At 46.6% G+C, this 13,537-nt stretch overlaps 1 protein-coding gene across 2 annotated transcripts in view; it reads left to right on the forward strand.

The window, feature by feature from the left end:
• Positions 1-13,537, forward strand: part of ABCC4 (ATP binding cassette subfamily C member 4) — a 190,059-nt gene that overhangs the window by 69,755 nt on the left and 106,767 nt on the right. For both annotated transcript variants that reach the window (XM_032496772.1, XM_032496773.1), the window contains 6 exons: positions 859-1,108; positions 4,364-4,465; positions 7,510-7,599; positions 8,389-8,580; positions 12,081-12,175; positions 12,427-12,513. In XM_032496772.1, coding sequence (XP_032352663.1) covers positions 859-1,108; positions 4,364-4,465; positions 7,510-7,599; positions 8,389-8,580; positions 12,081-12,175; positions 12,427-12,513 — 816 coding nt within the window. The remainder of the gene's footprint in view (positions 1-858; positions 1,109-4,363; positions 4,466-7,509; positions 7,600-8,388; positions 8,581-12,080; positions 12,176-12,426; positions 12,514-13,537) is intronic.

Genomic DNA, 13,537 nt, shown 5'->3' on the forward strand with positions numbered 1-13,537 from the left:
GCACTGGTTAGTATTTGAGGTGATGGCTTTTAAACTAAAACTAATTTATGCTAATGTAGCACAAATGAGGAGATTACAGAGATCTGGGTACCAGCATCGGGCCAGACTTTATGAGTGAGTATTCTTCATTCTAAACAGAGTCATGAGAATACTCTTCCTTTTTGCTTTTCTGTATGTTTGTAGAATTTTTTTCCCATCTTCTGTTTAAGTATCTAGTGAGTTTTTATTCTCCAGCACAGGGTACTTAGAATGTTCTGGTAGCACCTGTCACCTCTCCCGCTTTCCCCTTTGCGGGTGCACCTCCCTCTGCTTGGAATACACTCTCTTCCTCATTATTCCCTAGACTCTGCCCAGCCCGACTGCCTTCAGCTCATGCTCTCAGGTTCCACGTGCTGGAGACTTCCCCTGACTCCACTGCCCTGTGCTCCCACGGGGGCTGTGCTGGCTGCCTCTGTCTGACGTCTCTGGGCCTCATAATTTAGGGTTGCTTATTCCCTTCTTACGAGTTCATGAGCTCCTGGAAGGGTCGGGTTGTGTCTTTCTGTCGTCCTCAAGGTGCCTGGCGCAGAACTTAGGCTGACAAATGTTGTTGAATGGGTCAGAACCAGTCTGATTGACCCAAAATGTTTGAAAGTGCAACATTGTCTCCTTGTAGTTGGCTGAGTGAAGTGGTGATGAAGTCTGTAGTCCCTGTGTCGGGGCAGACCCCCCAGTGTGCACTGTCTTATCCCCATGATGTGAGGGGAGGTTTATGTTGATCTGTGCCCACTCCCTTAAAATGGGCCACTCGCATGGGGCATTTGAATTCATGACATGGATGTCGACGCTTCCTATAAAACCCCTACCCTTCTCTTCCAGGAAGGAAATTTCTAAGATTCTGAGAAGTTCCTACCTTAGAGGAATGAATTTGGCGTCATTTTTCACTGCCAGCAAAATCATCGTTTTTGTCACCTTCACTACCTATGTGCTCCTTGGTAACGTGATCACAGCCAGCCGTGTGTTCGTGGCGGTGACACTGTATGGGGCTGTGCGGTTGACGGTCACCCTCTTCTTCCCTTCGGCCATCGAGAAGGTGTCAGAGGCAGTCGTCAGCATCCGAAGAATCAAGGTTTGATGACAAACAGGTTTTCTTTGTTGTAGGTGGACTTCATGTAAAATGCTTCCTTTTATACAGTGTCACTGTGTTCCAATTAGGTGAGATTTAACTCTCTTGGGGCCATTTGAAAGCTGGGAGTTTCTCTTTCAATACGCACACACTGAGCACTGAGTGTTTATGCCGTGGTATGCTTAAGCTGAAGTTGGACTTTGATTCTGTCTAGACAAGATGTGTGACATACATACCCCTTTTGCTTGTTGCTGTATCAGTTCAGACCGGGTAAGGCTGTAGCCATGCAGTCAGTGGTTGGGCTGATTTGAGCTAGTGATACAGTCTGTCCTCCTTTGGCAGACACCCTCGATGGCCCAACTCTGTGCAAGGCTTGGTCTCAGTTGGGGTTGGGACTGTGTCTGTAAGTAAGTGAATGACGTAGTGTCGCCCCTCTCTGTGACGCAACACCCCAGTGGGGATCAGAGGTAGGGAGGGCAGTGCCAGCCCAGGACATCCTGAGCTGGTTCCTGGAACGATGGGTGGGGTCTGTACTCAGGGATCCAGGCAGAGGCCACTTGGGGGCCGTGGACTTAGGTGCTGCTGGGTCACTGGAGGGTTTTCAGCCCTGTGGACATTCTCAGGGGTGCTGGAAAGGGATCAGGACGGAGTGGTGTTGGGACAGGTTCGGTGGTGTAGGGGAGTGCTGGGGAAGGAACCAGTGAAAGAACATTCTGTCAGTATTTGAAATGATCAATAGTAAGTGAGATTCTGAAATTACGTTTCAAGGAGAAAGGAGAATTGGGAGAGAGATGAATTGCAGCAGGCTCGTACCTGGCTGGTGAGGGGAGAGATGGTGTGGAGGGAGAGATCGGGCTGTGGTGGTTGAAAGCCTGCACACGCGTACTCCGCACCGCCTGTCCATCCCGTCGCCCTGCTGGACACGGGAGGTTGGAGTAGCAGTGCCTGGTCTCAAGGTTCTTTGGAGCCTGGACGAAAGGAGGCGTGAGGGAGCGGATCTTGTCTCGTGCCAGCTGGTCTTTCAGAGAAATGCAAGAATCATGTTTTCCTTTTCCTGCACGGAAGTCATTTTGCCCGCTCGGTTTTTACCGGTTGTTCTTCTGAAGTAGAACTTTGCTATCAAATTTGTAGCTTTGGGGCATGATCGTCTAGCGTGTCAAGGCCTCGAAGGGTGTTTGTGAGTTTTAGGCAGTGGGTTACTATTCGTGTGTTTTTTCTCAAACATCATCAGGTGCTTGTTTCATCCCTTTCCCCTTCCCCCGCGCCGTATTCGTGGGGATTCGGTTTGCCTGTGGGTCCTAGTGTTACCCACATTACGTCTGCTTACACAGGTAGCTTGTTTCTGTTACACAAGAATCCTTGTAAGGCTTTGTGTGGGTTCTCTGGGGCCGCCGTAGCAAAGTACACAAACCAGTAGCTCCGAATCACAGGAATTGTTTCCCAGTCCTGGAGGCTGGATGTTTGAAATCCCGGTGTCTGCACCGTCATGATCCCTCTGAATCGTATAAGGGGGAATCCTCCCTTCCCTCTTGTAGCTTTTAGTGGTTGCAGGCAATCCTTGTCCTGCCTTCCCTCGAAGCTACAATCACTCCAACCTCTACCTGTTTGCCTACCTGTGTGGCTCCCTTAGTATCTCTTTTTTTTTTTTTCCCTGTAAGGACACCAATCCTGTTGGATTCAGGGCCCACCCTACGCAGTATGATCTCATCTTAATTGAATACTTGTGCTATGACCACATTTTGAGGTACCTGGTGTTACGACTTCAACATATCCTTTGATGGCGGGGATACAGTGCCCCCCATAACAAATCCCATGGCTCGTGTGATCCCCTGAGGTGAGAGGGACCCAGACTCTTCCTCTCCTTACTCCTCTGCATGCGGCCTTGACCAAGCCGGCAGCCTCCAAGGCCTGGCCTTGGGAAGGGGGAAGGTTCCTGGCTGTGGTCCCTTTCTGCTGGCCTGGATTTAGTCACATGGCTACAACTATCTGCACAGGAGGCTGGAGAGAGGGGGACTCCTTCTAGGCTGCCAGGCACCAACTCAGAACCAGGGTTTTGTTCCAGGAGAATGAGAGCAGGCTTTGAGGACGTTCACAGCTCTTAGGTGGAGAGCGGGGGAGCAGTGAGGGCGCTCTCAGTTGTTTACTCCACGTCTGTAGCCTGTGTCTTTTCTTTGCAAAGTTGTGTCCAGCACGTGCGGGGTAAGAGGGAGTTTCCCTGTTGATGACCCTTAGCTTTGTGATGGTTCTCAGGACTTTGTTTTATGCAGCTGAATTGCACTGAGCAGCTGCTAAGTAGTGTGAAAAGCAGGGAGCGGAAGTTGTGGCCCTTCCTGCGGTCCAGGAGAGAGGCACTGACTACGGAGAAGACCCAAGTGAAAAGATACTTGTAAACAAATTCACACTGTGTAGCACAGGGAACCATATTCAACATCTTGTAGTAACTTATGGTGAAAAAGAGTATGAAAACAAACATACGTGTGTTCCTAGATGACTGAAGTGCTGTGCACCAGAGACTGACACAGCTCTGTATACTGACTATACTTAAATAAAAACATACTTTAAAAAAAGATGCTTGTAAAATATTTTTTGAAGTAGAAACTCGTTCTTTTTAGAAGGATGACCTAAGTGCTAGCTAATGACTGGCAGTGATGCGGATTTGCTGCGCACGGGGACTGAAGCAGAGAGCGTGTGGGGCTTTGAGTTGGAGTCTGTGCTGTAGGTTTTGTGTTCCCAGCCTGTCCTGTGCTCCCCTGATTCCTGACGGCCGGGGAACGGCCTTCCTCTGTGTTCCTGGTCTGCTGCATGGTGCTTAACACGTGGTGGGATTCAGTAAATATTTATGGAATCATTTCCTATCTACTCCTCTGTTTATTGTTAGTAACCCAAAAGTAAAACAGTAGAAATGTCCAGGTTCTAAAGGTGTTCAAGTTTGGAGCCATGTTTTCTCTTTAGGGGAAGAACTAGTACAGCTGGTGAGAAAGTTGCACTGAGCCTTATGGCCTGGAACTCTTCTGTATAAACACACACCCAATACCTATTAGGACTAGATATACTCTGTTGTATGCATATATATACTGCATGCTCTAATAGTGTATTATATCCTGTATGTTAGTATTTTTGGTGTGTACCAACAGGAAATAGTTGTAAATGACATTTAGGCTGTATAAAGGTTTTTATTGCAAATTCCAAGGAAGTAATTCATTTGTTTGTGCTTTGTTCCTGTAGATTAAACCTTCTCTTTGTTTCCTTTTTCTGTAGAACTTTCTGTTGCTTGATGAGATCTCACAGTGCAACCCTCCGCTGCTGTCAGATGGTAAAACGATAGTGCACGTGCAAGATTTAACTGCTTTTTGGGAAAAGGTAAAAAATTTTCCATTCCCCGGTTGTGACTGGGGACCACTGTGAAGTCAGGAATACGTTTTGCGCCTCATGGAGATTGTGTGTCTAATCAGACTAAGGTCTTTGTCGTGTTGTTTATCTCATTTTGAAGAGAAGTTTTAAAGTATTAGCACGTTTTGAAGTTAAAGTTCATTTTGTAATTCAGAACTGACAGGGTTGGTTAAAATGCTGTGGTATGGAGCAGGTTAACTAATGAAGACATTTTGGGGAGTCAGTGTACATTTTTTGCCTTGATGATCTAAGGCCATCTTATTATGTACTGAGTGAGGCCATGGTTTGGTTCTTTGCTGTGGCGTAGGGTGGGGGCTCCCCCATCCTAAGCTTCTGGATGGTGCTGGTGCTTCAGTGGCAGCCAGGGGCAGGGAGGAGGCAGCAGGTGGGTGTCATACACACCAATGATTCCCAATTGAAGTGTTTCACCGTGTAGCCATCAGACAGGTGGAACTGGAGATTTTCCAACACTTGGTTCATTTCTGACGTTCAGACAAAACAGAATAAAACAAAAGGAGCACTCTCAAGAAGTTCTCAAAATTGCACACCCAGTGTAGTCCCCTTTAGGGATAGCAGAAACCCCCAGCCTCCACGCAACCCCAGGTTCCTGGTCTTCTGTGCAGATCCTCCCATTGTCAGTAGGTTAATCAGGAAAACAACTCACACCACGGGAGATGGAATTCCATGCAGGGAATTAGTCACTTGGGTGACGAAAGAGCAAAAAGGGCAAAATGGTGGTGGGCGAGGCAATCCTGGGATTAGCAAAGGCAGGAAGCTGCTCCCATCCCCCAGGGCTGGAGGGACTCAGGGACGAGGTATCTCTATCCAAGGGTCCACTATCCGGAGCAGAGCCCAGGACCCGGCTGCCAGTGGGAGTGTGGACCACAGTGCAAGTGTCCAGACTCTGTAGACTTGTCCTGTCTCTTCATGCCTGTGACCCAGTGTTGTGCCACCTGCATTGTGTTCACCTGCTTCTGATTCAGTGCCTGCCGTCCCCACTGAGAGAACAATAGTGTGTTCCCAGATGTGTAAAACCACACCCCTGTACCTTCTGCGCTCGGAAACTTACACAAGGTCTCTTACCTAACCTGACAGTTTCTCTTACCTTAACGGGATAGATTTACCTCCTATTTCATGTTTCATAATGCACTTGAAGCATTTATAGAAACCACCATTAAATTCCATTATAAGGGCGGATTCAGTGCATGCCTTTAACACTTACTATGTATGGGCCATTACCAAAGTTCTTTTGTAGCAAACAATGCAGTGTTGTAAAATGAGCTATTCTGTTCATCTGTTCTCAGACTCTTATGCAACTTGCACTGTAGTTCAGAATATCCTACTCTGTTGTCCTGGCCTTGTCTGTGGAAGGCTTCTCCCCCATGCTGGGGTCTTTAGTAACTGGGACCTGTCAGGTTAGGTCGTGGATGGGGGAGCCCTAGGGAAGGGGGAGGGACACAGACATTGGGAGTTTTGGAGAGAAGTTGAGTCTGAACGAAGCACATGCTGGTTGAGATGCAGGAGATAGACATGAGCTCCCTAACTTCCGACAGACAGCCAAGGGGCAGGTGGAGGTCTCTGGGAGCCAGGTCTCATTCGTGAAACGAAGGGGCTCCAGATTTACACAGGGCAGGGATTTCACAATGTGTCTGGCACAGAGTCAGCTGATCATCCTTTCTGAATCAGTGTGGCTGAGCCTGGGTAACCAGGAGGGGATGCACTCCAGCAAGTCTGAGCTGTCGAGTGCTGCCCCCTTTTGGTCATGGCTCAGCAATACCTAATCTGAAGCCTGAACAGTTCCTTGCAAAGTAAGGTGCCCCAGATAGGAAGCTGATGAAAAGGAGTGGAGAGGCTTAAAAAAATATTTCTCATATAATAAAATGGTCTTCTCAATAAGGTTTATAATTTCTATAAAATCTGGGGCTAGTTTTCTTTGATGATTAAAAGTAATTGTTGTTGTTTTAGTATTTCGTATGTTCAGTTATTTCCAGAAAAATATTTCATTTAGAAAATCATTCAGACTTTTCATCCAGACCCTACACTTTTAGTCTTCTGGGCATTTTACTAATCGTATGTAAGCATTCTGTTTTTAAAAAAAACATTAGCAGTGATTGAGAATTTTCTTAACGCTCAGTGTATGTGAAGAGAATCTCATACCCTTGAGTCTCTTTACCTTAGAAGTTACAGCTTGTTCAGCGATAGGACTTGTGCTGGAGATGATGAGTACTTGGTCCTTCTCCCTTGAGTTGGATTGTGTGTTGTTGCACATACCTCCCCCGCCCCCCCCCCCCCCTTTTTTAAAGAGTAGATGTACTTAGTTGCCCCTGTTTAGCCAGGACAGGTAGATGCATGCAACAGGTATAAAGTTTAGGCTTTATAACTCCGACCCACCATGTCATACTTCATTTTTTAGAGCCTTGACTGTCACTTATAGGTGTTTATTTACCATGAATGACTTTGTCATGTAAAGTGCCTCTTTGCTTGCTGAGCATTACTGAGATTCATCCTTTATCAACTGAAAATGGAGAGTTTAGTGGAGATTCCAAATTATAGAGGGCCAGGTATGCCACATTCTGGTGCTGCCACCTTGTGAAGATTAGTGAAACAGGCATTTAAAACCAAAGGTCATGATGGAAACTTACTTAGTGAGTAAAAACCTCCCATACCGAACATTCTGTTAAGTATGTTATTTTAATAAGTTCGCATGCATCAAGAAGTTTTCAATTCAAGCAAGTGCCTTGTTATTTACAACTACTTAAATAATGTTGGTGTCTGGAGCCATGTCCATATGGAGATCTGATAAAAGGAGTCTTCTTAAAGCCAAGTAAAGCTGCTTCAAACCCTTAGAGAGAAGTGATTGGAGGAAGAGGCCATCAGGAAAGAATATCTTAAAACAGGAAAGAGAAAGATATGGCTTATGTTCATGTATCATTGACTGTCATTTTCTCCACTTTTTGCAGCGGTTTGTGTTACTTTGTTGAAATGGGCACAGTTTTGTAATCTTTAATTTGTAGGCATCAGAAACCCCAACCCTACGAGGCCTTTCCTTTACCGTCAGACCCGGTGAACTGTTAGCTGTAGTCGGACCTGTGGGAGCAGGAAAGGTAAGTTATAATGTCTCCTGGCTGCTTGGTGCAGTGCTGCAGCCCCTATTAAATTCTCAGAGTTGAGCCCAAAGTTGTGCGTAACACAGCACTGAACTGGGCGTATCTAGAACAACATTCCTCTAAGCGTGTTCCATGGAACATTACTTTTGCAAGAAGGTTGCATGGCCAAATAAATCTGGTTAAATGCACACATTATGTATTCCTTCTTGGTGCTTCAAGTTGCACAGTTGGGAACACAGACATGCCACAATCATTATTCTGTAAAAGCTCTAAAGGAAATCTGCACGTGCAATTAGTATTGTGTGTTCTGCGCAACAAAATTCACAAGTCTGAATGTCAGATGTGTATGTGACAGGGAGATGGTTTCCTTAATGAAGAAGTTTCACTCTTCGGACGTAACTCACTTCAGAATTCTTTAAATAATAATCTTTGGATGTATCCTTCATACATAACTTTAAGAACAAGTATTTGTCAAGTAAAGGAGACCCAGCGTGCTGGGCTGTCCTGTTAGTTAGAATGTTAAACATTCTTAATCAGTCTTTGCTGGTTATAGCACTTCATTTGGGGGAAACTCTTGGGCAGGGCAGACCGTTATTTTGCATTGACCAGTAGTTATTTTTAGTTTAGTGTTTTTTTTGTTTTTTTGCTGTTGCTGCAACTGCCGGGGTTTTACTGTACCCTATTCTCAATGAAAGGGCTTTGCCAGTTACTAAGCCCCCAGGACTGGGGAAGGCTTGTTCCATCCTGACGTTGCCTGTGTATGTGTGTGTTTGCTGTCTGTTTCAGTCCTCACTGTTGAGTGCGGTGCTAGGGGAGCTGCCCCCGAGCCAGGGGCTGGTCAGCGTGCACGGGAGGATCGCATATGTTTCTCAGCAGCCCTGGGTGTTTTCAGGGACTGTGAGGAGCAATATTTTATTTGGGAAGAAATATGAAAAGGAACGATATGAAAAAGTAATAAAGGCTTGTGCTTTGAAAAAGGTGAGTAGTGACTTGTGAGTTGCATATACTCAGAGTTTAAATAATAGTGTTGGTTTAAACTACAAGGTTTTTTTTTTTTTTTAAATAATTATGAAAGATCTTTCAGTGTTGTTCCACACCTCAAGTTGGTCTTCTGGGTAAGTATGCATGCACATGCTACTGGTTTAATTCAGTGGTGAGCACAGAATGTGTTTTTTGGTGTGGAGGAGTTTCATTTTGTGAAGTTTTATTCACTTTTAACTTTTAAAGGGACAGTTAAAAAAATCTGCAAAAATAGAGAGCGTCCTGTAGTGAACCCTCAGGTACCCAATCCCCCAGGGTGAAGTGGTAACCAGTGGTGCTGCGTCTCGAACCACTGCCCTCAGCCTGTCCCACCCACCCCACCCCAAATTATTCTGAAGCAGATCCTAGAACTCAGATTAGTCCAGCTGTAAATATCTGATTAGTTTGTCTCTGAAGAATGCCTTTGAGGGAAAAAAAATCACCACATTATGACACCTGAATACAATCCAAATTCTTGACTGTCATCAGCGATCTGGTCAGTGATTACATGGTTATCATCTCGCTGAGGAGTCTCGTTCGCCCTTGGTTTGAATCCAACTCCACGTGAGGTCTGCCCCCTGCACTTGGTGGTGTCTCCTCCATCCCTTTCAGTCTCTAGTTTTCGCTCTCTGCTTGGTTTTTGACTTGTGATTTATTATTTAAAGAAAACAGAATGCTTTCACGTTTCTTTGTATTACTGCATTGTTTGACTTGGGGAGAGATTGTTTTCAGAAATGGCACTGAGTTTCGTAGAACTGGCGAGATGAAACATAAATTAAACATTAAACAAAACTAGTGAATCAATGGGGAAAACTGAACTTACCTGATAGGAGGATATAATTTGGCAGAAAGAAAGAAATAAAAAATGACCTGATAAATACCATGTCACTCTCTTGGGTTATAAAGATCAGAGAATAATAGCGTTAAAGGGGTCTCCCCGGGTCTGTGCAGTGCAGCCTGGATGTCCCACTGTTCTGTTACACTGCGAGGAGAGCCTGGGGCAGACTTGCAGATTTGATGTTAAAGGCTTCAGACCTGCTTTGTGAGGAAATAGTAATTTGCATGAGCATCACAGATGGTATCCACTAAGCAGCGTTTTATGGTCATGTGGACAAAACAGAATTTCCTGTTTAATGAGCTTCTATCTTTTAAGTTATTAAAGAAGAACTTTTTAAAAAATTGCTGATTGATAAAGTTGGGAGGTGGAGTACACAGGTCTCAGGCATTTCCCTTCGCCTTTAGTTCAGCTCCTGATGCCCAGGCCAGGGTGTGTGTGTTTCTTGGCACGCCCTTGCCTCTGTGGTGAGGCTGAGCCCTGTCTTCCTCCCCACACCTGAGCATCCCTGGAGGAGAGCAGGTGTGGGGGACACTGGGCACCATTCAGCATTTCCCCCTGGGGGTGGGTGATTGGCTGCAGCCTCGTGGGGTGATTGGACTAGGAACACAGCTGTGTTCTGGGCTTCACCCACCCTTGGGTGTCTGTGTGGCACGTGGACTCTGGTGGGAAGGGGCCCCTGCAGGATCAGGCTGCACAGTGATTCTTCTGTACGTGTTTATAAACATGGACCATTTACAGCAACCGCCCCCCCAGCCCCGAAATGTGTGCGTCTGTGCCAGGATCTGGCAAGTGAGGATTCTGAGCTATCTTAGTATAAAGCTTTCCAGTACAGCACTGTGGAACTTAAACCCGACCATTTTCTGTCCTTTTGGGGATGTTCTTGTCATCTTTTTTCCCTCAGGTAATCTGATTTGTCCATATTTTCAAAAAAGTAATACTCAAATGTAACTTTTGTCAGGGAGGGTGTAGCTCTGTGGTAGAGTTCAGGCTTAGCGTGCACAAGGTCCTGGGTTCAACCCCCAGCACCTCTGTTAAATGAATGAATAAATGAATGAATGAGTGAATAAATCTGTCTATCTAATGCCCCCCTCCAAAAAAGAAAAACAATCACAAGTGTGACTATTGAATAATTTACAGATCCTCAGGTCAAAATTTCCTGTCCTTCTTTGCTTTGTGTTTCCCTGCTTCCCCCGACAAGCATGTGCTTAGTCCAGGTGATCTGCTCTGAGTCCCTCGAGCAAGCTGTTTCTTTCGCTTTGGCTTTTCCTGCCCAGACTGCTCTTCCTCCTCTCATTTCCCATACAGATCTTGTCTGTCACTCTGTCACTTGTCCTAAGTAACACTGTGAAGACCCGGCTCAGGTGTTATCCCTTCTCTGAAAGTGGGATGCTGAGGCCGAGAGCAGCCAAACGGTCAGTTTAAGACACACTTACTCCTGGGAAAAATGAGTCCTGTGCCTTCCCCAGCCTGTGCCGCCAGCTGTCACACTTAGAGCTCTAGCACTGACCTTCACACTTGCATATCCAGCTGCAACGTGACGGCACAGAGAGGTCATCTCAGCTTGTCCACACCCAGAGTGTCCTAGACCTGTATCTGCCATCTTCCCCAACTCTGTCAGTGGAGACTCTGTTCTTCCCCTTCCTCCCGCCCAAAACAACTGTCTTCATCTTCCATCTTCTCATACACCCCCACCCAGCCTGTCAGCACCCCTGGGATCAGATCAGACTCCACCTTGGAAATGTGCCTGGAATGGGACCCCCTTCCCTCCACCCCCACTGCTCCCACTCTGATTCTCACCACCATCATCTCTCATCTGGATTACTGCAGTAGCCTCCTAACTTGTAGCCACCCTCACCCTTGGGTGTGCCCCCCCCTCCCCCAGCCCAACACCTTTTTTCTACAAACAGGCCCTTAAAAAACCTCAGACCACGTCAGTCCTCCCCACCTTCCTCCCCATTTTACTGGGAGTGAAACCAGCCCCCCCCCCCCCCCCCCCCCCGCTCTGTCTCTGTCCTCATTCCCCACATTCTTGGCTCCAGCTCTCCTGGCCGCATTGTTACTCTTGGAACCCCTTGGGCATCTGCCCCATGGGCCTTTGCACTCACTCATTACTCCGTGTGGAACACCCTCTCCAGGTCTGGGTGGGTCTGCTGAGACCCACTCTGAGTAGAGCCCTTCCCGACCCCAAGATTGACACATGTTCCGCCCTTCACACTCTGTCCCCCTAAGCCGGCTTCCTTTTCTTCTAGTCCTTAGTATTTGTACTCCTGTTAATTTTCCATATTGTTCCTCTCCCACCTTGGAGAGAAACTCTGTTTTCCTTGCAGTGGAATTCATTGTGCCCAGAACAATGCCTGGCATATAGTTGATTCTCAGTAAATATCTGTTAAAATGGTCAAATGCATAAGTTCTGTGAAAAACTAGAGTGAAAACACATGAAAATCCCTGAGTTATTTTGTTTGTTTGTTTTGAATTGTTCAAGGTTACAATAGAGTCACTGAAATATACCCATTGCTGCTGCTGAAATACTTGTATGAAGAACTGATGCTAAAAGATTAGGACCACAGGAGAGCACATTTTAAATCTTTGTCTTTTTTTCCCCTCTTCTGTCTCCATGTAGGATTTACAGCTCTTGGAGGATGGAGATCTCACTGTGATAGGAGACCGGGGAACCACCCTGAGTGGAGGCCAGAAAGCCCGCGTCAACCTCGCAAGGTAAGTCCGCTTTCAGCTGCCATCTGCCGGGCTCCTCCGTGGTGTCTAGTGATGCTGAGCCCGCCCGCCCCGCTCGCCTCGCTCACCCCACTCGCCCGGCTCACCGGGTGGGGCGCCCTGTGAAGCGGTGTCTCCACCCTTTGCATCACCTCTTGGAATAAGCACTGGTTTGTTGGACGCCGACATGATGCAGAGATGAGATCCACAAAGCATGAAGCGTTCTCCTCCTGACACCTCTTTCCGTTTTCTAGAGCAGTGTATCAGGATGCAGACATCTACCTCCTGGACGATCCGCTCAGCGCAGTGGATGCAGAAGTCAGCAGGCACTTGTTCGAACTGTGAGTTTGCTCCTGTTTTCTATCATTTCTTCCTTCCAGAAACCCTCTAGAGCTCAGGGAGCCTTGTGCTTCAGGGCACTCAGCTCGTTCTGCTCTGGTGTCCCTGTCTCCCCTCCCTTCCCTCCACAGAAGATCCACTGTCTAAAGATTCTGCATAACGATGAGGTGAAGGTAGGAGAACACAGAAGGTGCTTCCAGCGTGTGGAGGAGAGTGGGGTCCAAGCTTTGAGGAGTCGGGAAATAGACAGCAGATTTCGTCCTGCTGCTTACAGCCAGGACCCCGTGGATGGATCCAGACCCCAGGGATAAGAAAGATGATACATAGTTTTAAACTCAAAGAGTGGAACTCTGTTACCTGGTACTTGGCTGTCAGTTCTTTTTCTCCATCATTTGTTCAAGACACATTAATAGGGAAGTTTTCAGAACTGACATAAGATTTATCACTTATCACATATCACAGCAAAGTTTCAGTCATTTAATGTTGTTTCATGAATACTTAGTAGAATTAATACTTGGGCCCCCAGTGTTCACTTGAATTTGAAACTTGGGATCTAGAGTCTGACTTGAGTCTTGATTTCATTTTTTGTTCCTGGAATTGGTTGACAGTGGCTCTTGTTTGGCCACCAAACCACTGAAGTAGAACAACTCTGATGCTTTTCTGTGTATCCTGTGCCCTAACACGTGCTGACTAACGCCTCTTACGGAGTCTAGACGGGCCTTTTTGAAAGCATCGTGACCTAGCTTTTGCTCAAGCAGCATGCACATCTAACCCATCTTCTAGAGCAGTGTATCAGGATGTTCACCCTGTTAGTTCACCCTGTTAGTTCACCTTGTTAAAGCCAACGAGCCATTCAGGTGCACTTAGTAGAGACCTACTGTGTGCAGTGAGGTCGTTCCCCTTATGGATGTTGTTGTGCAAAACCTCTTATTTCACAAAAGAGGACCGTGAGTCAAGAGCGGAGAAGGACCTACCCTGGGCAGAGTAAGGACGACTGAGGCGTTCAGCTCTCATTCCCGCCTCTAA

The sequence above is a fragment of the Camelus ferus genome, chromosome 14 (genome assembly GCF_009834535.1).
Source record: "Camelus ferus isolate YT-003-E chromosome 14, BCGSAC_Cfer_1.0, whole genome shotgun sequence".
NCBI lineage: Eukaryota > Metazoa > Chordata > Mammalia > Artiodactyla > Camelidae > Camelus > Camelus ferus.